At 40.0% G+C, this 27,457-nt stretch overlaps 1 protein-coding gene across 1 annotated transcript in view; it reads left to right on the top strand.

The window, feature by feature from the left end:
• PYGB (glycogen phosphorylase B) overlaps window positions 1-27,457 on the top strand; it is a gene marked incomplete in the record, with an annotated part of 274,969 nt that overhangs the window by 26,936 nt on the left and 220,576 nt on the right. Inside the window, 1 exon segment of the mRNA XM_053711965.1 lies at window positions 19,486-19,587. Within this exon segment, the coding sequence (XP_053567940.1) occupies window positions 19,486-19,587 (102 nt within the window).

Genomic DNA, 27,457 nt, shown 5'->3' with positions numbered 1-27,457 from the left:
TCCTCAGGCATTAACTGCCTTTTTTTTGAGGACGTACCCTGCACGTCCTCGGTCGTTAAGGGGTTAAATTGAAAATGAAACCGGGCAGCGGCTATGACTAATTGCACAGCTGCATGCTGGTCCAGCATTTGAACTATACTCACACAATATCATCCTCTAAAGGATTCATCTTTGCACAATATTGATAGATTTGAGATCTACCAATGAAAAATACTTGATGAGCCCAGTATTACTGAAATTGCTGCAGGCATCAGTACAGCTACTTTCAAGGCCAAAGCCTTCAACATACCCCCCGGCAGGGCGCTCTCTGGCCCTGTCGTTACACAGCACTAATTGCTGAGAGCTCACAGTTAGCACTTCTGCTCATGCACACTGAGGGATCTCTTATGGATATATTGAGCGCAATTCGAGCCCTGTTGGCTGAATACCCAATCTCATTTGAGGCTTTACTGAAAGCTGCCTTGATTTGTGTGAGTTTTTCTTCCGACCTTGCTCATGGTTTGCAAGATGACGGTGATGATCCGGAGATTTGAAGGAAGCCGCAACATCTTCTAGATGATTGCTGGAACGAGTTGTCAGATTATTTAAAGGGACAGTCGACTCCAAAAATTGTATTTTTTAAAAAAAAGATAGATAAAGCCTTTATTACCCATTCCCCAGTTTTGCACAGCCAACATATTAATTTGCTTTTAACCTATGTGATAACTTTGTATCTAAGCATCTTTTGAAAGCCCCCTGATCACATGGCTATTTATTTATAATTGACTTGCATTTTAGCCAATTAGTGCAGTGTCATCCACAACCCACAGGCGTGAGCACAATGTTATCTATATGGCCCACATGAACTAGCAGTCTCCTGTTTTGAAAAGGTAATAGAAAAGCATGTGAGAAGAGGATGTCTATAGGGGCTTAGAAAATGTTATAGAGGTTTAAATGTTATAAAGTATATTAATATAACAATGTTGGTTGTGCAAAGCTGGGGAATGGGTAGTAAAGGCATTATCTATCTTTTTAAACAATAACGTGTTGACTGTCCCTTTAACCTTACAGGAGATTACAAATGAATCTCTATGTCTCCAGATCGGAACTCCATTAATGTTACAACTATTCCGTGCACCAAAGAAAGAATCCAGAGATTTGTGGGCTTGAAGGGTGTTCTTAAAGGGGTCCCTGTCCCAGACACATAGCAAAGGAAAGACTGGTGCATGGTTGATTAAAGCCCGTTTTTATGCCACCAAGATCCACCATTCGGAAATTGCTCTCTTGTTAATAGTGCATTGTTTTGCAGTTGTTATCTTATAAATCCAATTAGGAACATATATGTAGTAGAGTTAGCCTTGATAAGTGAGCAGGGTGGAATTCAAGTTCTGGGAATAAGAAATGTCTCAATTTTCAGATCTAAATCACACAAAAGGGGGCAAAATAAATAATGCAAGTATAAGTTGTTTCGTTACACATAATTAAACATTTTATACACAAATCTCAAGGTGTTCACTGTCATTTTAAAGAGATATAAAAGCACAAAAAGAAAATGCTTGAATATTTTAGAACATTTTATTATTGCACTATTGCTTGCATATATGTATGTGTTTAACCTGTGCAAATGGGTTAAACGTATAGTTAAAAGTCAGCTCCCAAGCAGCAATACACTACTGGGAGCTAGCTAAAGACATCAGGTGAGCCAATAACAAGAGGCATATGTGTAGCCACCAATCACCAACTAGCTAACAGCAGTGAGTTGGTTCTCCTTGGCCTGCCTAGGAATACTTCTGAGCAAACAATACCAAGAAAATAAAGTACATTTGGTAATAAAAAAGTTAATTGAAAAGTCTTTTAAAATTACATGGTCTTTCTAAAGTACAGGTAGCTCTCAGTTTACGCCAGGGTTAGGTTCCAGAAGGAATGGTTGTAAATCGAAACCGTCGTAAATTGAAACCCAGTTTATAATGTAAGTCAATGGGAAGTGAGGGAGATAGGTTCCAGGCCCCTCTCAAAATTGGCATAAGTAACACATAATACATTATTTTTAAAGCTTTAAAATTAAGACTTTATATGCTAAACAGCATTATAAACCTAATAAAATAATCACACAACACAGAATATATAATTAAACTAAGTTAAATGAACAAAAACATTTGCTAAACAGCATTATAAACCTAATAAAATAATCACACAACACAGACTTTACTTGCATTTTTCTGCAAACAGTTCTTTCTATGCATTCCAATCTGGAATGATTTATAGACAGGAAGATCTTGTTCCTTTCCAAGCTGCTCGATAGCTCAGGTCTGGTTAAACTGATTAATTTCAGCTTGCTTGTCTTGCATATCTTTGCTGCAACACAAGCGGACAGCTCCACCTACTGGCTGTTTTAATCAATGCACTGCTTCTCAATGCTTTTCAATAGCAGTCACATGACTGGAAAAAAAAGGTTGTTATTCTGAAACGGTGCAAATTAAACCGTTGTAAACCGAGGGCCACCTGTATTGACTTTCATGTCCCTTTAAACATTTTTAATAAACTACATGTATTTATAGGAAATAACTACTTGAATACTATACCACAACCACACAATCCAGCCATGTACTAAGCATATATAGAACAAAGAAAAGAATTGTTCATCTAGTTTTTCTTTTGTTTTTCCCAGGCAGGATTTTACCAACTCAGAGTTGGCACAGATTTTTGCTGCAGATGGAAAAATTAGGAAGTCATCTACATAACACTGCAGTCTGTGTAGACAATGTAATGAGTAATAGAGTTTGGGGGGGGGGGTGCATTTAACCCACAAAAACCAAGACAGCGATTATTGCATAGATACATTTATTTAAACACACTGGAAGTGAAAAATTGAATCAAAGCACACAACTCATCAGACCATAGAAAAACTATTTGATACAAGACATTAAAATATGAGTATAACCAGCTCACAAAGTGTAATTAGTGTGGACATAAAATTGATGGTAAACTTTAGATAATCATTAAAAAAGTATATGTGTACCTTTTTTTTAAAAATAAAATAAAAAAAATCTATCCTTGAAAGGGTTAAATCCATGCCTATAGTAATGCTTCTATTTCAATGTTATGCCGGCCCACTGGGGTGAACTCTTTTTTTTTAAATGACAATTCAAATGAACATCCAATTAGTGTGTGTGTCATATGACATTCTTGAAGTCCAGCCCTTTGAAAGCCCTTAGGAAGCCTATGTAGAAAGTGGGTGGGGCTGCTTTCTTTGTCACAGCCCAGCCAAAAGAGGAAATCTTTTATTATAAATATATATATATATATATATATATATACACTTTTTTTTTATTATGCTTTTCTTATGCACTAAACTATTTTACATTGCAACATTCTTAAAGTCTGAAATTTACCATCACTTTAAATACTAACAGCACAATACATAAACCCTACAACACCTCCACTAGAGGGTGGCTTCACATTTCTGTGAATATCTGCCACCATTTTTTTTTTTACTTCATCATGTGGCAGAACAATACCTTGACCAGAGAATGACATTACAAATCACTGTAGCTCATTGTCGACATAGTAACCTTGTTAGAGCATCTATGTTTGCCACCTTATCAGTAACGTATACAAACAGTCAAAATTAAATTGTTTCAATCTAGTGAGTTATATAGTTAGTAGAGAAAGCAGACAACAGGCATCTCTGGATAAAACAATTTGTTGAAATGAGATGTTTAGAACATCATGTCTATATATTATTATTATATTTGTGAAGAGTCAACATATTTTTGCAAATCTAGAACAAATGGTGCATTAAGCCAGGGCTCGACACATTTGTTCAAAATCTAGGAGCCAGCCCTTAAAGGGACAGTCAACATCATACTTTTTAGATAATCCTTTATTACTCATTCCCCAATTTTGCATAACCAACACAGTTATAATAATATACTTTCTCTTGTTAAGTGTGTTCAGTCCACGGGTCATCCATTACTTATGGGATATATTCTCCTTCCCAACAGGAAGTTGCAAGAGGATCACCCAAGCAAAGCTGCTATATAGCTCCTCCCCTCACATGTCATATCCAGTCATTCTCTTGCAACCCTCAACAAAGAAGGAGGTCGCGAGAGGAGCTGGAGTTTTTACTTAATTATTCTTCAATCAAAAGTTTGTTATTTTAAATGGCACCGGAGTGTGATGTTTTTCTATCTCAGGCAGTATTTGGAAGAAGAAACTGCCTGCGTTTTCTATGATCTTAGCAGGCGTAACTAAGATCCACTGGCTGTTCTCGACATTCTGAGGAGTGGGGTAACTTCAGAAAATGGGAATAGCATGCGGGGTCTCCTGCAAATGAGGTATGTGCAGTACAATATTTTCTGGGAATGGAATTGACTATGAAAACACTGCTGTTACCCGTATGATGTAAGTACAGCCTTAAATGCAGTAGTAGTGACTGGTATCAGGCTGATAAATGTATGCACAGTAGAGTTATTTTCTAGGGACTAGAATTTGACTGAAAAAATACTGTTAATACTGATATAATGTGTGAGCCTTAACTGCAGTAGAAGCGACTGGTAGCAGGCTTAGTAATAACTTTACACAGCATCTGAAATGTTGTTTTTTAAAACGTTTACTGGCATGTTAATCGTTTTGTGAGGTACTTTGGTGATAAATCTTTTTGGGCATGATTTTTTTCCACACGGCTAACGTATATTTCTGCATAGAAACCGTTATATCAGGTCTCCCACTGTTGTAATAGGAGTGGGAGGGACCTTTTTTAACGCCTTGTTGCGCAGTTAATATTCTAGCACAGTCTTCCTGCTTCTTCCTCTTTGATCCAGGACGTCTCTAGAGAGCTCAGGGATCTTCAAAATTCGTTTTTGAGGGAGGTAATCAGTCACAGCAGACCTGTGACAGTGTGTTTGACTGTGATAAATCTTAATTTGATATCTGTTTTGGGTACTGAGGGGTTAATCATCCTGTTGCTAATGGGTGCAATCCTCTGCTAATTAATACATTTAAAGAATTGTTGACTATAACTGAACTAGTTCTTTGTTATTCAATTGTGTTTTTTAAAAAAAAGCGCTGCAGCGTTTTTTATATTGCTTGTAAACTTATTGAAGTAATTTCCAAGCTTGCTAGCTTCATTGCTAGTCTGTTTAAACATGTCTGATACAGAGGAATCTGCTTGTTCATTATGTTTAAAAGCCGATGTGGAGCCCAATAGAAATATGTGTACCAATTGTATTGATATTACTTTGAATAAAAGTCAATCTGTACCGATAAAGAAATTATCACCAGACAACGAGGGGGAAGTTATGCCGTCTAACTCTCCTCACGTGTCAGTACCTTCGTCTCCCGCTCGGGCGGTGCGTAAGATTGAGGCGCCAAGTACATCAAGGCCCTTACAAATCACTTTACATGATATGGCTAATGTTATGAAAGAAGTATTATACAATATGCCCGAGTTAAGAGGCAAGCGCGACAGCTCTGGGTTAAGGACAGAGCGCGCCGATGACACGAGAGCCATGTCTGATACTGCGTCACAATTTGCAGAACATGAGGACGGAGAGCTTCATTCTGTGGGTGACGGTTCTGATTCGGGGAGACCGGATTCAGAAATTTCAAATTTTAAATTTAAGCTTGAGAACCTCCGCGTGTTGCTAGGGGAGGTGTTAGCGGCTCTGAATGATTGTGACACGGTGGCAATCCCAGAGAAATTATGTAGGCTGGATAAATACTATGCGGTACCGGTGTGTACTGACGTTTTTCCTATACCAAAGAGGCTTACAGAGATTATTAGCAAGGAGTGGGATAGACCCGGTGTGCCTTTTTCCCCTCCTCCGATTTTTAGAAAAATGTTCCCTATAGACGCCACCACACGAGACTTATGGCAGACGGTCCCTAAGGTGGAGGGAGCAGTTTCTACTTTAGCCAAGCGTACCACTATCCCGGTGGAGGATAGCTGTGCTTTCTCAGATCCAATGGATAAAAAATTAGAGGGTTACCTTAAGAAAATGTTTGTTCAACAAGGTTTTATATTACAGCCTCTTGCATGCATTGTGCCTGTCACTGCTGCAGCGGCATTCTGGTTTGAGTCTCTGGAAGAGGCGATTCGCACAGCACCATTGGATGAATCTTTGAGCAAGATTAGAACCCTTAAGCTGGCTAATGCGTTTGTTTCGGATGCCGTAGTGCATTTAACCAAACTTACGGCTAAGAATTCCGGATTCTCCATACAGGCGCGCAGAGCGCTATGGCTTAAATCCTGGTCAGCAGATGTAACTTCTAAGTCTAAACTACTAAACATTCCTTTCAAAGGGCAGACCTTATTCGGGCCCGGCTTGAAGGAAATTATTGCTGACATTACTGGAGGTAAGGGCCACACCTTTCCTCAGGACAGGGCCAAATCAGAGGCCAAACAGTCTAATTTTCGTGCCTTTCGTAATTTCAAGGCAGGAGCAGCATCAACTTCCTCCGCTCCAAAACAGGAAGGAGCTACTGCTCGTTACAGACAGGGTTGGAAAGGCAACCAGTCATGGAACAAGGGCAAGCAGGCCAGAAAGCCTACTTCCGCCCCTAAGACAGCATGAAGACAGGGCCCCCTTTCCGGAGACGGATCTAGTGGGGGGCAGACTTTCTCTCTTCGCCCAGGCTTGGGCAAGAGATGTACAGGATCCCTGGACGTTGGAGATTATATCTCAGGGATACCTTCTGGATTTCAAAACTTCTCCTCCACAAGGGAGGTTTCATCTGTCAAGGTTATCAACAAACCTAGTAAAGAAAGAGGCATTTCTACAATGTGTACAAGACCTCTTAGTGATGGGAGTGATCCACCCAGTTCCGCGAACGGAACAGGGGCAAGGGTTTTATTCAACTCTGTTTGTGGTTCCCAAGAAAGAGGGAACCTTCAGACCAATCTTAGACTTAAAAATCTTAAACAAATTCCTAAGGGTTCCATCGTTCAAGATGGAAACCATTCGGACCATCCTACCCATGATCCAAGAGGGTCAATATATGACCACAGTGGACTTAAAGGATGCCTACCTTCACATACTGATTCCCAAAGATCATTATCGGTACCTAAGGTTTGCCTTTCTAGACAGGCATTACCAGTTTGTAGCTCTTCCCTTCGGGTTAGCTACGGCCCCGAGAATTTTTACAAAGGTTCTGGGCTCACTTCTGGCGGTACTAAGACCGCGAGGCATAGCGGTGGCTCCGTACCTAGACGACATTCTGATACAAGCGTCAAGTTTTCAAAATGCAAAGTCTCATACAGAGATAGTTCTAGCATTTCTGAGGTCGCATGGGTGGAAAGTGAACGTGGAAAAGAGTTCTCTGTTACCACTAACAAGGGTCCCTTTTCTAGGGACTCTTATAGATTCTGTAGAGATGAAGATTTACCTGACGGAGTCCAGGTTATCAAAGATTCTCAATGCTTGCCGTGTACTTCACTCCATTCCAAGCCCATCAGTAGCTCATTGCATGGAAGTAATCGGCTTAATGGTCGCGGCAATGGACATAGTGCCATTTGCGCGCCTACATCTCAGACCGCTGCAACTATGTATGCTAAGTAAATGGAACGGGGATTACTCAGATCTGTCCCCTTTGCTAAACCTGGACCAGGAGACCAGAGATTCTCTTCTCTGGTGGTTGTCACGGGTTCATCTGTCCAAAGGAATGACTTTTCGCAGACCAGATTGGACGATTGTAACAACAGATGCCAGCCTACTAGGCTGGGGAGCAGTCTGGAACTCCCTGAAGGCTCAGGGATTGTGGACTCAGGAGGAGAGCCTCCTCCCGATAAACATTCTAGAATTAAGAGCAATATTCAATGCTCTTCTAGCTTGGCCTCAGTTAGCAACACTGAGGTTCATCAGATTTCAGTCGGACAACATCACGACTGTGGCTTACATCAATCATCAAGGGGGAACCAGGAGTTCCCTAGCGATGTTGGAAGTCTCGAAGATAATTCGCTGGGCAGAGTCTCACTCTTGCCACCTGTCAGCGATCTACATACCAGGCGTGGAGAACTGGGAGGCGGATTTTCTAAGTCGCCAGACTTTTCATCCGGGGGAGTGGGAACTCCACCCGGAGGTATTTGCTCAACTGATTCGTCGTTGGGGCAAACCGGATCTGGATCTCATGGCATCTCGCCAGAACGCCAAGCTTCCTTGTTACGGATCCAGGTCCAGGGACCCGGGTGCGGTGCTGGTAGATGCACTAGCAGCCCCTTGGGTTTTCAACATAGCCTATGTGTTTCCACCTTTTCCGTTGCTACCTCGACTGATTGCCAGGATCAAACAGGAGAGAGCATTGGTGATTCTGATAGCGCCTGCGTGGCCACGCAGGACCTGGTATGCAGACCTAGTGGACATGTCGTCCTGTCCACCATGGTCTCTACCCCTGAGGCAGGACCTTCTAATTCAGGGTCCTTTCAACCATCCAAACCTAATTTCTCTGAGGCTGACTGCTTGGAAATTGAACGCTTGATTCTATCAAAGCGTGGGTTTTCGGATTCGGTTATTGATACATTAATACAAGCTCGGAAACCTGTTACCAGAAATATTTACCACAAGATATGGCGTAAATATTTATATTGGTGTGAATCCAAGAGTTACCCATGAGTAACGTTAGGATTCCTAGGATATTGTCTTTTCTACAAGAGGGTTTAGAAAAGGGCTTATCCGCTAGTTCACTAAAGGGACAGATTTCTGCTCTGTCTATTCTTTTACACAAGCGTCTGGCAGAGAATCCAGACGTCCAGGCTTTTTGTCAGGCTTTGGCTAGGATTAAGCTTGTGTTTAAAACTGTTGCTCCTCCGTGGAGCTTAAACTTGGTTCTTAAAGTTCTTCAGGGTGTTCCGTTTGAACCCCTTCATTCCATTGATATTAAGCTTTTATCTTGGAAAGTTCTGTTTTTGATGGCTATTTCCTCGGCGCGAAGAGTCTCTGAGTTATCTGCCTTACATTGTGATTCTCCTTATCTGATCTTTCATTCAGACAAGGTAGTCCTGCGTACTAACCTGGGTTTTTACCTAAGGTTGTTTCTAACAGGAATATCAATCAAGAGATTGTTGTTCCATCGTTATGCCCTAATCCTTCTTCAAAGAAGGAACGTCTTTTGCATAATCTAGAACGTGGTTCGTGCCCTGAAGTTCTACTTACAGGCAACTAAAGATTTTCGACAAACTTCTTCTCTGTTTGTCGTTTACTCTGGACAGAGGAGAGGTCAAAAGGCTTCGGCTACCTCTCTCTCTTTTTGGCTTCGTAGCATAATACGCTTAGCCTACGAGACTGCTGGACAGCAGCCTCCTGAAAAAATTACAGCTCATTCCACTAGAGCTGTGGCTTCCACCTGGGCCTTTAAGAATGAGGCCTCTGTTGAACAGATTTGCAAGGCTGCAACTTGGTCTTCACTTCATACTTTTTCCAAATTTTACAAATTTGACACTTTTGCTTCTTCGGAGGCTGTTTTTGGGAGAAAGGTTCTACAGGCAGTGGTTCCTTCTGTTTAATGTTCCTGCCTTGTCCCTCCCATCATCCGTGTACTTTAGCTTTGGTATTGGTATCCCATAAGTAATGGATGACCCGTGGACTGAACACACTTAACAAGAGAAAACATAATTTATGCTTACCTGATAAATTTATTTCTCTTGTAGTGTGTTCAGTCCATGGCCCGCCCTGTCTTTTTGAGGCAGGTTCTAAATTTTAAATTATAACTCCAGTCACTACTGCACCCTATAGTTTCTCCTTTCTCGTCTTGTTTCGGTCGAATGACTGGATATGACATGTGAGGGGAGGAGCTATATAGCAGCTTTGCTTGGGTGATCCTCTTGCAACTTCCTGTTGGGAAGGAGAATATATCCCATAAGTAATGGATGACCCGTGGACTGAACACACTACAAGAGAAATAAATTTATCAGGTAAGCATAAATTATGTTTTTTACCTCTGTAATTACCTTGTATCTAAGCCTCTGCAGACTGCCCCCTTATTTCAGTTCTTTTGACAGACTTGCATTTTAGCCAATCAGTGCTTACTCCTCGGTAAATTCATGTGCGTGAGCTAAATGTTATCTATGTGAAACACATAAACTAATGCCCTCTAGGGGTGAAAAACTGTCAAAATGCTTTCAGATTAGAGGCGGCCTTCAAGGTCTTAGAAATTAGCATATGAACCTCCTAGGTTTAGCTTTCAACTAAGAATACCAAGAGAACAAAGCAAAATTGGTGATAAAAGTAAATTGGAAAGTTGTTTAAAATTACATGTCCTATTTGAATCATGAAAGTTTTTTGGACTTGACTGTCCCTTTAAATTTAGGAGCCAGAAACTTTTGGTCATCCTTATGAGATTGATATATATATATATATATATATATATATATATATATATATATATATATATATATATATATAGTATATATATATATATTTTTACATTTAACACTTTTTACAACTGTGTTATAGAACAATTTTGTATTCAGCTTAGGTAGTTTTTTGAATTCCTTATTGCATTCCAAATCATTACACTTGGGTTTAATGAATTAGAAACATGTATGAAAAGCAAGCTTTTCTCAGTCTTTTTGTGATGGGTTCAGACGTACATAGAAGCAAACTATACGCGGGCCATGAGAAAGTGTGGCCGATTAATTCAATATGGAAGATTGAACTTTTAATATTAAAGTCACATGATGGGAATTTAAAGTTTTAAAAACCTCTAATACTAGGTTTGTGATTTTGGATCCTTCGTGAAGACCCAAATGCGGAAGCAGGCGTCCGCTCATGCCGTTCAGCTCTTTTCGGAGCAGGATTTATTTTTGTGAAGTATCACCACACTAAAATCTGTGCAAATCCAGGTCTTAGTTTGGTGATCTTTCACAAGAATAAATACTTCTGCATTTAGATCCTCACGAAGGACATTTTGGAAAGTATTGTTTTCACTAGTAAGTATTGTGTCTGTACTGGTTTTATGACTGAATGTATAAAAAATGAGGTACATTTCTCACACCATAGCTAGTTTTATTTTTCAGTCTCCTTTCTACATTAGTACAGTGTTTCCAAAATTGTTATGTGTGGAACCCTGGTGTTCCAACTCATGCAATTAGAGAAAATTTGCTCAAAAGATTTATGCCTTTGGAGAGAGCGAGTAGACTGCAGATGATTCAGTTGTAAATTTTGACTGAAGAGGCATTTCAGGGTTATGGTGTAGGGCAGAGGTCGTCAACATTCATTTATGAATTTGACCAGCTAGACTCAAGTTTGTAAGTGGGGTTGATAATTAAAAAACAAAAAACAAACAAATATGTAATTCTGTATGATTCTAATAATAATAAAAAATAACATTAGATCATTCACTAAGATTTAGAGAACTGTTTAGAAAAATAAATGTTCTATTACTTTAGATACCTTTTTTATGCCTAAAAGATTTCTTTAAAACAACACTGGTATTATTATTGGGACATTATTGTGGAAAAATGACATGCTCTAATTTATTCGAGCATGTAATATTAACACAATCAACTTTGCAATACTGTCTTTAAGCCCTGCAGTGGGGATTCAAAATATAGTTAAAGTACCACTAGGGAGCCACACAGTACGACTAGTCCCGAGTGGACACGGCAACTCACCCAGTCAGCAGTGGTAGTGGCACTACCCAGCTGTGTGACAACTGCTGCTGATTGGGTGATCATCATTTTCCACTCTGGACCAGCAGACCTCTGCGGCTCAATTAGACATGAGGGGCGAGATTACATATGCGGCATCGCCCGCAAAAGCTGGCATCGGCAGTTTTTAGTCGGGTATTGTTATCACATATACAGCACCACATATAAATGTAGTGCGTATATTCCACCCGTCGCCCGCTATTTTTACTCCCATAAACTAACATAGAACCGCGTCGCAAATCGGTATCATATAGTCAGTGCAAGGACTTACGCAGCGAAAATGGAAGAGGTTTACTCCATTTTCTTTTTGCCACACATAGGCAGGCGCAGCAAGTCTTGAGCTGAATATGTGAGCACCGTAACTCCCTGGAAGTTCTAACTAACACCTAACGCATGCGCAATATCTACCTGTCAACCATCATCCCCCCCCCACAATAACTAAATTAAATCTATTAACCCCTAATCCGCCAACCCCCACATTTCAAAATATCTAATTAACCTATTAACCCCTAAACCGCCAACCCCCACAACATACCTAATAAAGTGATTAACCCGTAAACCGCCATCCCTCACAACGCAAACTACATAATAAATGTATTAACCCCTTATCCGCCATCCCCCCACTACGCAATAAACCTAATTACACTATTAACCCCTAAACTGCCATCCCCCCACTACGCAATGAACCTAATTACACTATTAACCACTAAACTGCCATCCTCCCACATCACAATAAACCTAATTAACCTATTAACCCCTAAATCACCACCCCCACAACGCAAATAACTAATTTAATCACTAAGCCCCCTAACCTAACACCCCCTAAATTAACCGCGATTAGATAAAATAAAAAAAGACTAAATTAAAATAAAAAAACCTTTTTTCATGGGCTGCAAAAGAGCTGATTGCCCTTTTAAGGGCAATGCCCATACAAATGCCCCTTCAGGGGCAATGGGTAGCTTAGGTTTTTTTAGTGTTAGGTTTTATCTAAATGGGGTTAATTTAGAGGGTGTTAGGTTAGGGGGCTTAGTAATTAAATTAGTTATTTGCGTTGTGGGGGGATGGCGGTTTAGGGGTTAATAGGTTAATTAGGTTTACTGCGTTATGGGGAAATGGCGGATTATGTGTTAATAGGGTAATTAAGTATATTGCGTTGTGGGATGGCGGTTTAGGGGTTAATACATTTATTAGGTAGATTGCGATGTGGGTGAATGGTGGTTTAGAGGTTAATCACTTTTATTATTAGTTGTGATGTGGGGGGATGGCGGATTTGGGGTTAATAGTTTATTAAGGTATATTGCGTTGTGGGGGGTGGCGGTTTAGGGGTTAATACATTTATTAGGTAGATTGAGATGTGGGTGAATGGTGGTTTAGAGGTTAATCACTTTAATTATTAGTTGCGATGTGGGGGGATGGCGGATTTGGGGTTAATAGTTTATTAAGGTATATTGCGTTGTGGGGGGTGGCGGTTTAGGGGTTAATACATTTATTAGGTAGATTGCGATGTGGGTGAATGGTGGTCTAGGGGTTAATCACTTTTATTATTAGTTGTGATGTGGGGGGATGGCGGATTAGGGGTTAATAGTTTATTAAGGTATATTGCGTTGTGGAGGGTGGCGGTTTAGAGGTTAATACATTTATTAGTACGTGTCAGGTTTATTTTTGGGAGGCGGGTTAGACTTTTACGGATTATGAACTGCCGGCGCGGTTTATGTGATTCCACGATGTGTGAGGTGAATTTACGGGCGACGCAGGTTTCAGCATTTGCGCTGAAGCCTGCGCCGCATATGTAATCTGGCCCAAGAGAATATAAATTACACGACCTGCTTGGTATTCAGTAAAAACTTTTCTTGCTTAGAACAGGCGTGTCTAATTTAAAGGGACATGAAATCCAAATTATTTTTCATGATTTAGGTAGAATATACAATTTTAAACGACTTTCCAGTTTACTTCTATTATTTAATTTGCTTCATTCTCTTGGTATCCTTTAATTGAAGGGGCAGCAATGCACTACTGGGAGTTAGCGGAACACATTGAGTAATCCAATGATATGAGGCATATATGTGCAGCCACCAATCAGACGCTCCTGAGCCTACCTAGGTATGTTTTTCAACAAAGGATACCAAGTGTTTAAAACAAATTAGATAATAGAAGTCAATTGGAAAGTTGTTTAAAATTGCGTGTTCTATCTGAATTATGAAAAAAATTATTTGGGTTTCGTGTCCAAGGGTCTCAATATGTCTCTCCAGTCCCTTTTATACATCCCCTATATCCCCACTTCTTACCATCACTCAGTGTACAGAACGCTCCTCTTTTTCATCATCGGCCTTATTGCTGTTCCTTCTGAGGAACCAGTGTGTGTGTTACTGGCTCTGTATATAAATGTAACACTTATCTTGCTAAAGAATTACACATTTAAACCTTGTTTATACAGAAGTATATATTGTTTGTTTAAATTAATGAATAAATCTTAGTGTGGCCCCTTGTTTGATAAACACAGTCTATACAGTCTATAGTGTGCTTCCTTAGATATATTGGGCTATGCAACCACTAAAAGCTTGTATAGATCCAGCCTACAGATTAAAGAAAATGTGTTACAGCAGAGAGGTACAGGCTATGCAATAGGTACACTTAAAGGGGCCTATTTATTAATATGCGAGCGGACATGATCCGAAATTGCGGATCATGTCCGCTGCATATCGATAAATGCAGACAGCATACGCTGGCATTTATCATTGCACCTGCAGTTCTTGTGAATTGCTGGTGCAATACCGCCCCCTGCACATTTGCAGCATCCGCCGCTAGCAGGAGGTGTCAATCAACCCGATCGTATTAGATTGGGTTGATTTCTGTCCGCCCCCTCAGAGCAGGCGGACAGGTTATGGAGCAGCGGTCTTTAGACAGCGGTCTTTAAACACGGGGCATCAAGCTCCATACGGAGCGTGATAAATATGCCCCATAGTAGCATTTTGCAAAATGTGCATATTTAAATTTAACACAAAGATAAATTATGTTTTTTTAAACAAATTATCTTTCTTTTTCTATGTGTTTAAAGGGGCAGTATACACTAATTTTCATTTAACTGCATGTAACAGACACTACTATAAAGAATAATATGCAGAGAAACTGATATAAAAATCCAGTGTAAAACCTTTTTAAAACTTAGAAGCTCCCAATTTAGCACTGTTGATGAGATTAGCCTGGGACAATAATAATGGATGAAAAGATCCATTATACAAACAGAAGCAATCTGAAGTATGTATACATCAGTATACATCTAAAACTCTGGGGTTTGGTTAGGTGTCTGAAAATCAGCACAATGTTATTTAAAAATAAGCAAAACTATACATTTTTACAAAAACACAGAACACACCCAGATGGGCTATATAAATGGACAATCTACTAAACATATATGCAAATAAAAATGTAGTGTATAATGTCCCTTTAACCCCATGCAAAGGAATTAAATACATAGTTAAAGTCATGCACCGATATGCAGTGCATTTTTACTACTAGTAAGGACAAGGTTGGTGAGCCAATCATTAAAAGGATATCTACATATCATGTAGTCACTGTATATCTAGTACTCAGGTATATAATGGGACCACAACGGTTGCAGAACTTTGTGTCTATCCCATTTGTGAGGGGAAAACATAATAAAAAGCTCCATATCAGTTGTATTTTAAAGGAACATTAAAGGCATTTGTATGCATTACAATGTAATCCCTTTATTGCATACAGAAGTGTTTTAAATGCATTTAGCACTTTAATTTTGTTCCCTAAATATTAATGTTTTGCAGTCCGGGGACACACCCCATGTTGGTGACAGCTACAAACTATAATTAAGCAATCCCCATGCAGCATATATGAAAGTCAGAGTTATTTCCACAGAATGTGCTCCAGGCTCTCTGGGACAGCTTAGAAGACAAAATATAAAGTATGGTGCAGAGTTTTTCTTCACTTGTATAATTAAATATTTTAGCCTAGATTACAAGTGGAGCACAAAAATATATTTACTGTATGTTCACATCACTCCAACGCAATCAACAGCATTATTTTATAGTTTAAAGTTATTTCTTATCACTCAAGCAGTAGTCTAGGGCCCGCTAACGTCTACATGTCAGATAGCACGTGTGCGCTAAATCCTCCATATTAGACTTCTGTCGGGGCACACAATAGAATTCATGTTAGATATTGCTTGAGCGCTAAGCAGAGGGTGTGCAAAGCCAATGGTGCACAAGTAGGGGAGGTCTGTGCTATTCAATAAATAATTATGGTTTACTTCAGTTCTTAAAAAGCAATCAATTTTACAGTTGCGTTTTGGATTGTGTGCAACACATAAGTCACCAGTTGTAATACTAATTTAATGAGCGCAATATTAGCGCTGCCTGCGCAATCCTTTTGAAGTATATGGCGCTCTAAAAAAGTTTTGGCACTTTAAGATGTTTTGTTTGAAATATTTAAACATCCGCTTGTAATACCAGATAATACGTTTTTCATTTTTGCAAGGTCACACAAAATACAAAGCACTCTGCACTATTGATTGTCTCCACTTGTAATCTAGCCCTTGATGGAGAATTCAATTTGTGTTTGATGTTCTTTTATTAGCTGCAAAACTCTGTTGGCCTGAACATTCTGATGTGCTTGTAAAGGAGTTGGTTGTTAAAGGGACATGAAACCCCAACATTTTTTTTTTCCATTTTAAACAACTTTCTAATTTACTTCTATTATCTAATTTGTTTCATTCTCATGGTATCATTTGTTGAAGGAGCAGCAATGCACTAATGGTTTCTAACTGGACACATGGATGAGCCAATCAAAATCAATATTTATATGCAGCCACCAATCAACAACTATAACCTAAGTTCTCTGCTGCCCCTGAGCTTGCCTAGATAAACTTTTCAGCAAAGGATAACAAGAGAAGGAAGCAAATTAAATAATAGAAGTAAATTGGAAAGTTGTTTAAAATTGTATTCTTTATCTGAACCATGAAAGAAAAAATGTGGGTTTCATGTCCCTTTAAGGCTTTTGATCAGGTTAAACCACTGGTTTCAAACCTGTCCTTAGGCTTCCCTAACAGGCCACATTTTGAGAATATCTTAATTAGAGCACAGGTGAAATAATCATCTGATTAGTAGACATGGTTATTTTACCTGCTCTCATCCAAGGTAAAACTGAAAACCTGTCCTGTTGGGGAGGCCTGATAAAATGACACATTCAAAGAAAAGATTAGTCTGAGAATAACACTTAGATGTATTTTCTAAACTTTCATTAGTTGTTTAAACAGTGACAAAATAAGTGTAACGTTCTACTGTCTAGAAAACAATGGGAGCTGCCATATTGTAACATACCTTCTCTGCTGTAGCCAATTAGGGACAGTTACAGCTAGTGTGGAATATATCAGTATTCTACACTTCCATTTCTAACAGGAACTGAAAGCTCATAATTTCAGAATATAATTACATGAAAATGGGACAAAATAAATAATGCAGATTTTTTTTTATAAATACGATTTAGCATTTTTAGTACCATCTCAAAGTATTTAATGTCCCTTTAAAGGGACAATGGAAATGATCAGTCTAATAGGATTAAAGTACTTACATTCAGACCCTACTGCTGTTTTTACTCATTATTGTCCCTGTTTATATTTATTTATTTATCTATTTATCTTTGCTGCAGTGCATTAAGTAGCATATTGATTTATATATTATATTGTGCCGAAAATAAGACACACTGAAGGAAACTATGCTTCGGCCTCTGTGAGAAGATACATTTTATATTTATTTATCAAAAAGTGTAGGAAAAGAGTGCTTAAAGATATTGAGTATCCAGCTGCAACTCAGTCAATCCCTTTTGAAAATAACTAATGGTTACAAATAGAAAAAAGTGCAAGGCAGCACTAAAAAGCAAGGATAAGGTTAAAATATAAGAGAATTTGTGTAGTGAATATATTTGTCAACCATTAAAGAAATGGAACATATTAGAGAATACCTTTGTAGAATAATAAGAGATGGAGTGTGCTAGAATTTAATATAGGATCAAATTGAAATAAAAGAGTCTTACTAAAAACTCGAATAGTTAAAGGGACACTGAACCCAAATGTTTTCTTTTGTGATTCAGATAGAGCATGGAATTTTAAGCAACGTTCTAATTTACTCCTATTATCAAATTTTCTTCATTCTCTTGGTATCTTTATTTGAAATGCAAGAATGTAAGTTTAGATGCCGGCCCATTTTTGGTGAACAACCTCGGTTGTCCTTGCTGATTGGTGGATAAATTCATCCACCAATAAAAAAAGTGCTGTCCAGAGTCTGAACAAAAATAAAAGCTTAGATGCCTTCTTTTTCAAGCAAAGATAGCAAGAGAACGTAGAAAAATTGATAATAGGTGTAAATTAGAAAGTTGCTTAAAATAGCATGCTCTATCTTAATCACAAAATAAAAAAATTGGGTTCAGTGTCCCTTTAATTACAGATTTATAACAATTTAATATACACAGGAGAAATTAAAAAGTAGTGGGACTTCTCCCATAGAAATTTAGTAAAAATGAAGAGTAAAAAATGTATAACAAAGTCTCTTATAACTCTGGAAGCAAAATTCCACAGAATATCTCCCACTGTGGATGGTTCAATACAAATATGGCCAGGGGTCAAGTCCAGTGGAAACGCATGGGAAATGAGTTCCTGCACTATTTTTGCAGGTGGAACTGAGGTCCTCCTGGACAGAGAACATAAACACTTTAGTAAACACTGCTGCTGATAGGGGTAGCAGCTGGAGCACAGTCTGGTTAAAGGGATAGTGAGATCCTCTAGTAATGGGCAGTAACACTTCCTACAATACACTAAATGCAAGCCTGTCAGTAGTCCTGCTGTGTGATCACCCTGCTCTGTGTGGAACACATGGTGCTTACATTTCTGTGTGGCTTGCTCTGGGTTTATTAAGCTCCCCTCAGCAGAAATAGAACTATTGCACCTTAAGTGGGTGAGACTCTGTGACAGAGGAGAAGTCTCAGGCCCAAAAACGTACCATTCAACCATTTATTGGTTTTAATTTGCTTTCATTAACCAAAGTGTATAAATTTTATACATATAAATACAGTGTGGGTGTGTGTATAAAACAATATTAATTGCAAGGGGAGTTCCCACACTTTTTTTTGTAGAACTTGACCCCTGGATATGGCCAAATATATTTGTCTTTAGAAAAGTAAAGAGTTTGTTGGTATAGCACAACTTTTGTTAAATAAACATAGTTAACAAAAGTGTTCTTGACGTCTGTATCCAAAATACTTGAAAAGTGATTCTCCAATTAAGGCAGACCGTGTCTGTCTTAGAGCGAATAATACCGCTAGTGTGGAAATATCTTAGTCCAGAAGATGAACTACAAAGTTGTTTCTTGCTGTTTGTATGCTCTTGGCGGCTCTGTCCGCGTTCAGAAGGATTTATTTATGTCATGAGAAGTCTTATTAAGTGTAACTTGAATAATTTTATATGTTGGATAATAATTAGGGTGACCATATTGCTGCTTTAAAAAGGGACACATATGAAAAATACATATGTCAGGGCTGTTTTCAGGGCTGTTTAAAGCAATGTTTTGTATAAGATCCCTGACATGTATTTTTCATATGTGTCCCTTTTTAAAGCGGTAATATGGTCACCCTAATAATAGTACAATATTAAAATCTGTCATAAATGAGTTGCCTTTCTTCATTCTGCAGGTACTACTAAGTAGCTGTAGTGAATACATGCAAACATAAGATGATACAGGATTTTGTAAAGAAATATTTTATAATAATATAGCATGGTGGTGTAATGCAGTTGTTTGTTTTAACAGATGTGTTTTCTTTTTTTCCTCTTTTGTTTGTAGCGTATTTATTACCTTTCATTGGAGTTCTACATGGGCCGCACCCTGCAGAATACAATGCTGAATCTTGGGCTCCAGCATGCCTGTGATGAAGCCATTTACCAGGTAATAAATGTTCCCACTCTATTCTATAACTGTATAATTTAGTGACTGTATCCCTGATGGTTCTGCTAAATCAGACTAGATGCTTGAAATAAAAATTACGTGCACTACAGTCACAGGTAAACAGTGTGATTGCCATTTAAACTTATGCTGTAGTGATATATTAAAGGGACAGTAAACTCTTTCCGATTTACATCTGTTATTCATTTTGCTTAATTATTTTGGCATGGTTTATTAAGAGTAATCCTGAGTGAGCTCAGGAGCGTGCACGTGTCTCTAGCCATTTCTATAGTAATGTTATACATAGTTCCAAAAACTGCTGCCATAGACTGCTAAAGACATGTGCACGTTCCTAAGTGCCTATCAGCCTAGTCTTCAACAAAGGATACCAAGAAAGCAAAGCAAATTTGATAATAGAAGTGAATTGGAAAGGTGTTTAAAAATGCATGTTCTGTCTTAAGCATGAAAATTTTATTTGGACTTTTCTGTCCCTTTAACCCCTTCACTACCAGGACTTTCAGAGAAGAATTTGCCCAAAATACCGGAGAATTTTTAACATTTTTGCTATCACTCAATTTAAACAGAAATAGAGTCTTGTTTTTTTTGTTTACTTCTCAAAACTATATAAATATTTTTTAAAGTAGACAACCCAAGGTATTGATCTAGGCCCATTCTGGTATATTTCATGTCACCATTTCACCGACAACTGCAATCCTATAAAAAAATTGTTAACTTTTTCACAAACTATGGGTTTCTCACTGAAATTATTTATATACCGCTTGAGCAATCATGGCACAAATGTGTGTAAAAGCTTCTCTGGGATCCCCTTTGTTCAGAAATAACAGTCATCAATGGCTTTGCCGTTGGTTTTTGGTAATTAGAATGTTGCTAACTGCAGCTGCGCACCACACTTCTATTATTCCTTGCAGTGAAGGGGTTAATCAGGTAGCTTGTAAGGTTAATTTTAGCTTTAGTGTAGAGATTGCCTCCCACCTGGCACCTCCCACCCCCTGATCCCTCCCAAACAGCTCTCTTCTCTTCCTCACCCCCCACTGATCTCTACCATCTTAGGTACTGTCAGACAGCCTGCCAATATTAAGTTTTAAGGCATTTTTTTTATTAATATTTTTTTGTTATTTTCTGCAGTGTAGGATCCCCCCTTACCCTCCAACCTCCCTGATCCCCCAAACAGCTGCCTGCCAGTACCTATAGAATGCCAATATTTTTATTTTTTATTTTTTTAATTTTCTGTAGTGTAGTGGTCCCCTAACTCCTCCTTCCAGTGATTGTTGGTTAGGGATGTACACACCCCACCTTTTTTCTATAGTGTAGCTCTCCATCCCTCCCTCTTCCTTTATTTTTTATTTTCTGCAATGTAGAGACCTCCCTCTCCCTCCTCACTCCCCCCTTCCGCTGCTGGACCGCCTCCCTGATTCCCTTCCAATCCTGCTGCCTTCACCAGCAGATGATCGTTACAGAAGGTGACACACACAGTGTCACCGTCTATAACGATCTGGCATCTGCTTTTATATGGAACCCGGCGTGCAGATCACGCTCTGGTTCCATATACCTCACATTCGGTAAAGGGTTAATATAAATATTTATGACTGGATAAGTTTACTCTTGGAACTAACTACAAGATTTGAATTGTAATGTTCACTTTTATTGTCAATCTAAAAAAGTTTAAATCTCTCAATGTATAGCAGAGCAGTCAGTGTGACCAGTTGATACTTGTGACAACCTGGGACCCTGCCAAGTCCCTATGTATCAAAATGTCACTGTAAATGGTCCACGGCACCTGGTTAAAAAACTCCACTTTCCTTCCATAAGGCAGGAAGAGTCCACAACTTCATTCCTTACTGTTGGGAAATAGAACACCAGGCAACCAGGAGCAGGCAAAGACACCCCAGCCAAAGGCTTAAATGTCCCTCCCACTTCCCCTATCCCCCAGTCATTCTTTGCCTTTCGTCACTATAGGAGGTGGCAGAGAAGTGTCAGAAGTTTTGGATTGTCCTGTAATGGGTATGTTCCCTTCAAGAACGGACTGGAGTTTTAAGTAACCTCAATGGAGGTTACTTTGTCGCAGAGATCTGCTGATACAGGGTCCCTTCATTCATCAAAATCTAGATTCCCTGAGGTTGACTGCGTGGAGATTGAACGCTTAGTCTTAGCCAAGAAAGCGTTCTCTGAGAGTGTTATTGACACTCTGGTTCAAGCTCGTAAGCCAGTTATTTGCCAGCAGCCTCCTGAAAGAATTACAGCTCATTCCACTAGAGCGGTGGCTTCCACATGGGCTTTTAAAAATGAGGCCTCTGTTGAACAGATTTGTAATGCGGCGACTTGGTCTTCGCTTCACACTTTTTCTAAATTCTACAAATTCGATACTTTTTGCTTCTTCGGAGGCTATTTTTGGGAGAAAGGTCTTACAGGCAGTGGTGCCTTCCGTTTAAGTTCCTCCCTTCATCCGTGTCCTAAAGCTTTGGTATTGGTATCCCACAAGTAATGGATGAACCCGTGGACTGGATACACCTTTACAAGAGAAAACAAAATTTATGATTACCTGATAAATTTATTTCTCTTGTGGTGTATCCAGTCCACGGCCCGCCCTGTCATTTTAAGGCAGGTGTTTTTTATTTTTAAACTACAGTCACCACTGCACCCTATAGTTTCTCCTTTTCTTCTGTTATGTGTGATCAGTCCACGGGTCATCATTACTTCTGGGATATAACTCCTCCCCAACAGGAAATGCAAGAGGATTCACCCAGCAGAGCTGCATATAGCTCCTCCCCTCTACGTCAGTCCCAGTCATTCTCTTGCACCCAACGACTAGATAGGATGTGTGAGAGGACTATGGTGATTATACTTAGTTTTTATGACTTCAATCAAAAGTTTGTTATTTTACAATAGCACCGGAGCGTGTTATTACTTCTCTGGCAGAGTTTGAGGAAGAATCTACCAGAGTTTTTTACTATGATTTTAACCGGAGTAGTTAAGATCATATTGCTGTTCTCGGCCATCTGAGGGAGGTAAAAGCTTCAGATCAGGGGACAGCGGGCAGATGAATCTGCATTGAGGTATGTAGCAGTTTTTATTTTCTGAATGGAATTGATGAGAAAATCCTGCCATACCGTTATAATGACATGTATGTATACACTTAAAACAGTATTCTGGGGATGGTATTTCACCGGAACTACTCTGTTAAAAGTCACTAATCCTTTTAATAAGTATTTATCATGTTAAACGTTTTTGCTGGAATGTAGAATCGTTTACATTTCTGAGGTACTGAGTGAATAAATATTTGGGCATTATTTTCCACTTGGCAGTTGTTTGGTTTTAATTGTGACAGTTTCGTTTCTCTTCACTGCTGTGTGTGAGGGGGAGGGGCCGTTTTTGGCGCTCTTTGCTACGCATCAAAAAATGCCAGTCAGTTACTCTTATATTTCCTGCATGATCCGGTTCATCTCTGACAGATCTCAGGGGTCTTCAAACTTCTTTGGAGGGAGGTAGATTCTCTCAGCAGAGCTGTGAGAATTTTATATTGACTGTGAATAAAAACGTTGCTCTGTAATTTTTATGTCAAATTTAATTATTGTTATTTTTCTAATGGGAACAAACCTTTGCTAAAAGTTGTGTTGTTTTAAAGTTTGATGCTATAACTGTTTTTCAGTTCATTATTTCAACTGTCATTTAATCGTTTAGTACCTCTTTGAGGCACAGTACGTTTTTGCTAAAAAAGATTATAACCAAGTTGCAAGTTTATTGCTAGTGTGTTAAACATGTCTGACTCAGAGGAAGATATCTGTGTCATTTGTTCCAATGCCAAGGTGGAGCCCAATAGAAATTTATGTACTAACTGTATTGATGCTACTTTAAATAAAAGTCAATCTGTACAATTTGAACAAATTTCACCAAACAGCGAGGGGAGAGTTATACCGACTAACTCGCCTCACGCGGCAGTACCTGCATCTCCCGCCCGGGAGGTGCGTGATATTATGGCGCCTAGTACATCTGGGCGGCCATTACAGATAACATTACAAGATATGGCTACTGTTATGACTGAAGTTTTGTCTAAATTACCAGAACTAAGAGGCAAGCGTGATCACTCTGGGGTGAGAACAGAGTGCGCTGACAATACTAGGGCCATGTCTGATACTGCGTCACAGCTTGCAGAGCATGAGGACGGAGAGCTTCATTCTGTAGGTGACGGTTCTGATCCAAACAGATTGGATTCAGATATTTCAAATTTTAAATTTAAATTGGAGAACCTCCGTGTATTACTAGGGGAGGTCTTAGCAGCTCTCAATGATTGTAACACCGTTGCAATACCAGAGAAACTGTGTAGGTTGGATAAATACTTTGCGGTACCGGCGAGTACTGACGTTTTTCCTATACCTAAGAGACTAACTGAAATTGTTACTAAGGAGTGGGATAGACCCGGTGTGCCGTTCTCACCCCCTCCAATATTTAGAAAGATGTTTCCAATAGACACCACCACTCGGGACTTATGGCAAACGGTCCCTAAGGTGGAGGGAGCAGTTTCTACTTTAGCTAAGCGTACCACTATCCCGGTGGAGGATAGCTGTGCTTTTTCAGATCCAATGGATAAAAAATTAGAGGGTTACCTTAAGAAAATGTTTGTTCAACAAGGTTTTATATTGCAACCCCTTGCATGTATCGCGCCGATTACGGCTGCGGCAGCATTTTGGATTGAGTCTCTGGAAGAGAACCTTAGTTCATCTACGCTAGACGACATTACGGACAGGCTTAGAGTCCTTAAACTAGCTAATTCATTCATTTCGGAGGCCGTAGTACATTTAACCAAACTTACGGCTAAGAACTCAGGATTCGCCATACAGGCACGTAGGGCGCTGTGGCTAAAATCCTGGTCAGCTGATGTTACTTCTAAGTCCAAATTACTTAATATACCTTTCAAGGGGCAGTCTTTATTTGGGCCCGGTTTGAAAGAAATTATCGCTGACATTACAGGAGGTAAGGGCCACGCCCTACCTCAAGACAAAGCCAAAGCTAAGGCTAGACAGTCTAATTTTCGTCCCTTTCGGAATTTCAAAACAGGAGCAGCATCAACCTCCACTGCACCAAAACAGGAGGGAGCTGTTGCTCGTTACAGGCAAGGCTGGAAGCCTAACCAGTCCTGGAACAAGAGCAAGCAGGCCAGGAAACCTGCTGCTGCCCCAAAGACAGCATGAACCGAGAGCCCCCGATCCGGGACCGGATCTAGTGGGGGGCAGACTTTCTCTCTTCGCCCAGGCCTGGGCAAGAGATGTTCAGGATCCCTGGGCGCTAGAGATCATATCTCAGGGATACCTTCTAGACTTCAAATTATCTCCCCCAAGAGGGAGATTTCATCTGTCAAGGTTGTCAACAAACCAGATAAAGAAAGAAGCGTTTCTACGCTGTGTACAAGATCTGTTATTAATGGGAGTGATCCATCCGGTTCCGCGGTCGGAACAAGGACAAGGGTTCTACTCAAACCTGTTTGTGGTTCCCAAAAAAGAGGGAACTTTCAGGCCAATCTTAGATTTAAAGATTCTAAACAAATTCCTAAGAGTTCCATCGTTCAAAATGGAAACTATTCGGACAATCTTACCCATGATCCAAAAGGGTCAGTACATGACCACAGTGGATTTAAAAGATGCTTACCTTCACATACCGATTCACAAAGATCATCACCGGTATCTAAGGTTTGCCTTCTTAGACAGGCACTACCAGTTTGTAGCTCTTCCATTCGGATTGGCTACGGCTCCAAGAATCTTCACAAAGGTTCTGGGTGCCCTTCTGGCGGTACTAAGACCGCGAGGGATTTCGGTAGCTCCGTACCTAGACGACATTCTAATACAAGCTTCAAGCTTTCAAACTGCCAAGTCTCATACAGAGTTAGTTCTGGCATTTCTAAGGTCGCATGGATGGAAAGTGAACGAAAAGAAGAGTTCTCTTTTTCCTCTCACAAGAGTTCCATTCTTGGGGACTCTTATAGATTCTGTAGAAATGAAGATTTACCTGACAGAAGACAGGTTAACAAAGCTTCAAAATGCATGCCGTGTCCTTCATTCCATTCAACACCCGTCAGTAGCTCAATGCATGGAGGTGATCGGCTTAATGGTAGCGGCAATGGACATAGTACCTTTTGCACGCCTACACCTCAGACCGCTGCAATTGTGCATGCTAAGTCAGTGGAATGGGGATTACTCAGATTTGTCCCCTACTCTGAATCTGAATCAAGAGACCAGAAATTCTCTTCTATGGTGGCTTTATCGGCCACACCTGTCCAGGGGGATGCCATTCAGCAGGCCAGACTGGACAATTGTAACAACAGACGCCAGCCTACTAGGTTGGGGCGCTGTCTGGAATTCTCTGAAGGCTCAGGGACTATGGAATCAGGAGGAGAGTCTCCTTCCAATAAACATCCTGGAATTGAGAGCAGTTCTCAATGCCCTTCTGGCTTGGCCCCAATTAACAACTCGGGGGTTCATCAGGTTTCAGTCGGACAACATCACGACTGTAGCTTACATCAACCATCAGGGAGGGACAAGAAGCTCCCTAGCAATGATGGAAGTATCAAAGATAATTCGCTGGGCAGAGTCTCACTCTTGCCACCTGTCAGCAATCCACATCCCGGGAGTGGAGAACTGGGAGGCGGATTTCTTGAGTCGCCAGACTTTTCATCCGGGGGAGTGGGAACTTCATCCGGAGGTCTTTGCCCAAATACTTCGACGTTGGGGCAAACCAGAGATAGATCTCATGGCGTCTCGCCAGAACGCCAAACTTCCTCTCTACGGGTCCAGATCCAGGGATCCGGGAGCGGTTCTGATAGATGCTTTGACAGCACCTTGGAACTTCGGGATGGCTTATGTGTTTCCACCCTTCCCGCTGCTTCCTCGATTGATTGCCAAAATCAAACAGGAGAGAGCATCAGTGATTCTAATAGCGCCTGCATGGCCACGCAGGACTTGGTATGCAGATCTAGTGGACATGTCATCCTGTCCGCCTTGGTCTCTACCTCTAAGACAGGACCTTCTGATACAGGGTCCATTCAAACATCAAAATCTAACTTCTCTGAAGCTGACTGCTTGGAAATTGAACGCTTGATTTTATCAAAACGTGGTTTTTCTGAGTCGGTTATTGATACCCTGATACAGGCTAGGAAGCCTGTTACCAGAAGGATTTACCATAAAATATGGCGTAAATACCTATACTGGTGCGAATCCAAAGGTTACTCCTGGAGTAAGGTTAGGATCGCTAGGATATTGTCCTTTCTACAAGAAGGTTTAGAAAAGGGTTTATCAGCTAGTTCATTAAAGGGACAGATTTCAACTCTGTCCATCTTGTTACACAGGCGTCTGTCAGAAAATCCAGACGTCCAGGCCTTTTGTCAGGCTTTAGCTAGGATCAAGCCTGTGTTTAAAGCTGTTGCTCCGCCATGGAGTTTAAACTTAGTTCTTAACGTTTTACAGGGTGTTCCGTTTGAACCCCTTCATTCCATTGATATAAAATTGTTATCTTGGAAAGTTCTGTTTTTAATGGCTATTTCCTCGGCTCGAAGAGTCTCTGAGTTATCAGCCTTACATTGTGATTCTCCTTATCTGATTTTTCACTCAGACAAGGTAGTTCTGCGTACTAAACCTGGGTTCTTACCTAAGGTAGTCACTAACAGGAATATCAATCAAGAGATTGTTGTTCCATCCTTGTGTCCAAATCCTTCTTCAAAGAAGGAACGTCTTCTACACAATCTGGATGTAGTTCGTGCCCTCAAGTTCTACTTGCAGGCAACTAAAGATTTTCGCCAAACTTCTTCCCTGTTTGTCGTTTATTCTGGACAGAGGAGAGGTCAAAAAGCTTCTGCTACCTCTCTCTC

Source organism: Bombina bombina, chromosome 4 (assembly GCF_027579735.1).
Source record: "Bombina bombina isolate aBomBom1 chromosome 4, aBomBom1.pri, whole genome shotgun sequence".
Lineage (NCBI taxonomy): Eukaryota > Metazoa > Chordata > Amphibia > Anura > Bombinatoridae > Bombina > Bombina bombina.
The sequence above is the reverse complement of the archived record's forward strand: the minus strand, read 5'-3'. Positions and strand labels throughout refer to the sequence as shown.